At 43.0% G+C, this 4,057-nt stretch overlaps 1 protein-coding gene across 1 annotated transcript; it reads right to left on the reverse strand.

Moving 5' to 3' along the window:
* Positions 1-659: 659 nt before the first annotated feature.
* Positions 660-1,565, reverse strand: LOC130572917 (tetraspanin-3-like). Its single transcript, XM_057364947.1, has one exon. The coding sequence runs from the start codon at positions 1,561-1,563 to the stop codon at positions 760-762; it is 804 nt and encodes a 267-aa protein (XP_057220930.1). The 5' UTR covers positions 1,564-1,565; the 3' UTR covers positions 660-759.
* Between the last annotated feature and the right edge of the window lie 2,492 nt (positions 1,566-4,057).

Here is a 4,057-nt window from a genome sequence, read left to right on the forward strand (position 1 = left end):
CACATTCGACCCCACATTACTTTTCTGGCAAAAATAATTGACTCATTCTTTGCTCTGTCATGAAATAAATGAATGAATACAGACAGACTTTCTTCTTTTATAATTTGGGAATTGTTCCTGTGCAACTCCCAAGACTGCTATACCTCCTGCTGCATGTCATCTTATTAGTTACTCTCTYGCTGTCAAACCTACTTAAATTTGAAGTCATGCCAGTTCAAAACCTGACATGTATTTTCACTGATGAATGAGTTAGTTCTTAAACCAGCGTTTGAGGGAGAAAAAGAAAAGGAAGTATTAAACTTTATCCAAAGGGCTTCCTATAGAAAGGCTTTCCTATAGAAAAACCAAAGCTTTTAACAGAAGTTAAAAGTGGAAGACTCTGCACATTAATTGCCCCTCCAAGATTCTACTATGGTTAAGCTTCAGTCCAAAAGTTCAGATCATGACCATACAACAAGCTACTCTGAGCCAGAAATATCCTTTCTTTCTGCTTCCCTTGCACTCACATGCAGTGGTTTTGTGTCTGCACATGCTGAAGACCCATCCCCAGAAGTTTCCCAGATACAGGATGCCTGTTGAAAAAAGAACTGTGGGAGAATTTATCTAATATCATGACATTAGAGAAAAAAAAAAATAAACAGCAGTAACCAATTATTTTTATTTACACACAATTTTTTTAATTGTCATCTAATGCAACAAAATACTACAAAATCAAGGAAACATGCAGCAGGTCCAGCAAAGCAGCCAGTGCCTACAGTGCTATKAGAAGGAATAGGAGTCCAGAAAACTGAGGTCGTGGAATGGCTGATGTCTCATGAGGATGCCATTGCTGACACCAGCCAAGAGCTCCAGGATGCTCAGCACAGTACAGCACCAAAACACATACAGCATGGCAAAACACACCTGGTCTTCCAGCTTCTTCAGGCAGCCTTCCTCAGAAAGCTGCTCCACATGGCCTAAGTCCCCTGTGCAGCGAGAATGCTTCCCCTTGCAGCAGCTTTCAGGGACACAAGGTGGAGGATGCCAGGAAGATGATGCCTTCAGCCAGTCTGTGTAGTTGTGGACCCCGCAACACTGCAGCTGCCTCTGCATCACATCCACAGCACTGCTTCCAGGATCCTGGGAGCACGTCCAGTTGTGCTGATGGACAAGGTAATCAATAGCACCTTCCAGCTGAGAAGAYGTCTTAATAAAGTAGGAACGTGCCAGAGCTGCTGAAGACGTTTCTAGGCAAAGAAGGAGCAGCAGCAAATACATGAGAGTCCCTTGTTTATTGCGGGATCTTTTAACAGAAATAGAAAGAGCCAAAACTCCAGTAGGCAGCAAGATAAGTGCAGTTGCAAGAGCCAGCCAACCAGGAAGAGACAAGTAAGACTGCTGAAATAAATAGCTGTAGTTCTTGGACATCAGGATCACCAAAACTCCTCCAAAGGCCTGAGCTGCAGCAGCTCCCCAGAAGATGAAGCCTAGGAACCTCAGCAGACATTGAGCAAAGGACCTGAGGTCAGCACCCTCACAGCACCACAAAGAAGGCATAGCCACCAGAGCCCTGRCCCTCCTCATTCTGCCTGCTCCAGCTGGCCCTCACCCTCCTCACCACCATTTAAGAGGCTTCCACCCCACTTACCCAGGTGCAGCAGATGACATCGCCACCTAAAAACAATTTTCAACAGAGCAGCTCTGATGAGACTCCTTTAGGAGTCTGTCCTCCATCAGCTTAAGWACATGCTGCTGCTGCAGCTGGCTCAGAGTTTACAGAAACCAGGAGAGCCTGTGCCCAGCCTGCTGTGGAAGCTCCCTGAYACTGCTGTCACTGGAGACATTTGCACTTGGAGAAGGACAGCTGGAAAAAGGCTCTACCCCTTTCKTGTGTGGAAGACCTAAACACAGAGCAAGAGCAGAGTGGTAGCCAGCAGTGCTAGCTCAGAATACTTAGGCTGCCCAATTCTGCAGCAGTAGCCAGCATGGCAACGAATGAGCAAGTCAGAGCCATCAACAAATTAAGGGTTTAAACAGGGCTGTTCAATCAGGAATCTCCACAGGTGATACTCACCTAGACTCATTATCCTCCTCAGCGTCTTTATCATTCCTTCAATCTTATAAGGGAAGTAATGATGTTAATAATTTTTTGCCCTTTTTTGCTCGGCAAGATTTCTCTGCAGATAGCTTCATTTACTCCAGACACCTGCATGAGAAATACCTGCCATTTCACACTTGTACCCCTCAACTTACATTACCAGTGGTTTGAGTGACTGCTGTAATGACCCAATGCAAACAACAGCAGCACTGTATTAACTTTTCCTTGTCTGTAAAGAAACTGAATTGCACACCAGCTAAATCACTTTGCACCAATAACAGAGGGAATTGATGCCACTTATCAGCATTATCAGGAGAGTGTTATTACTCAAACTTGTGGCACGCACGAGCCATGCAGCATGGGAAACCTTCATAAATCTTGGTACATGTGCCAGGAAAGCAGATCCCAAGTCCAGCGGTGATTCCCTAATCATCCTGGGGAAGTCTCCTAACATCTCATCAGTTTCTCAAGACACAGAGTAGGACTAATGCAACATAYATACATAAGGGAGAATACAGAGAGATGATCCTCATTTCCAGAAACACAAGCACCTGCAAATCTGGCAGAAAATTGGAATAATTTGGTGCTCAGYTCCCTGGAACCCTGTTAAAGTTTTAGCAAAGCTGATGATCCCACATCTGCCAGACATTTTACAAGGACCTATTGCTGATATATACACTGTGCATGCACAGATGTTGGGCGGATTCCCATCAAAATCTCTTTCTATGTGCTGCACAAACAAGTTATTAAGGCTAATTATTTTGGAATGAGATAAATTGCTTTTATTCTTTTTAATCTTTTCATTAACAGTAATTAGCATGCAGTGATTAACTTGTTAAATCTTAACAAAATGCTTCTTTCAAAGCTGCTCTAGGATGTATGCCTGCCTTCTCTGAAGTCTGTGTCTGGCCTCTCTCCTGTTCAGCCTGCTGCAACTCCCAGCCCTCCTGCTGTGTTGGTTTTGCTGCCATTTGCTTATTCTCTTGAATGTTTTTTCTCTGATTTCTGTCTTCTGCATCAGAGAGAGGGAAAAGGGGGCAACAGAATTCTCCCTCACATCTGCATATGCAGGGAAGTTACACTGATTTTTTTTTCCACAATGCAGAAAAAAAATTATCAGAAAAATGTGAGGAAACATATCAGAAACACATCAGAATATACTGTGAGGAACACCAACTACTTATCTTTAGCTTGAAAGCTTTGTGAAAAAAAGCACAGGAGCCTGCCTCTTTTCCTTTTTGCCCTTTCCCRTGCTCAAAAAGCTAAATGAGATATTAAGAAATTAGTTACAGAGTCATTTTTCATTCTACATCTCTGCTCATGGCAGAACAAATGGGCCAGAGATCATACTGACCACCAATTCAACACTAAATGCCTACTGGGAGCCAGTGCCCAGGGGAGAGCTCTCAATGCCCTCAGGGGAAATAGAGCACACTCAGCCCCATGGAAGAGGAAATTACAGCAGACGAGATTAATATTGGCAGAGTTACCTAAAAGCCCTCTCCCACTTGGTGCTATGCAATGGGTACACATTCAGGAAAAGACAGCTTCTGCTCAAAATGTAAGGTGAAGGACAAGAAAAACAGAGTTAGTCCTTGAAATACCCAAAAGACCTAACTGGCATACTCAATAGCACTGCCTTTGTGCTAAGAAATTTTACCTTTGTGTGTGGACAAAAGATTGAAAAAAGCAATGAGCAGAGTTATCCATCAGAAGACTGTAATGTGACTAATATAGGCAGACAGAATAGGAATGCTCCTCTGTTTTCTTTCCAGTGGTAAACAGCACAATATGATGAATGCCGTCCCTGTTTTCTCTGAAGTTGTTTCTGCTTATGAACTGATGAGTATTGAAATTCAAATGTGGGTGTAACAGATAATACACTGCAGATAAACTATTTTCTGGAAAGTTGCTGAAAGTACAATTCTTCAAGTTAATAAAATGTCAAGACTTGTTTTTTGTTTTGGTTGGTTTTGGTTG

The sequence above is a fragment of the Malurus melanocephalus genome, unplaced genomic scaffold (assembly GCF_030028575.1).
Source record: "Malurus melanocephalus ecotype Western Australia unplaced genomic scaffold, MMel_1.1 scaffold_45, whole genome shotgun sequence".
Classification (NCBI taxonomy): Eukaryota; Metazoa; Chordata; class Aves; order Passeriformes; family Maluridae; genus Malurus; species Malurus melanocephalus.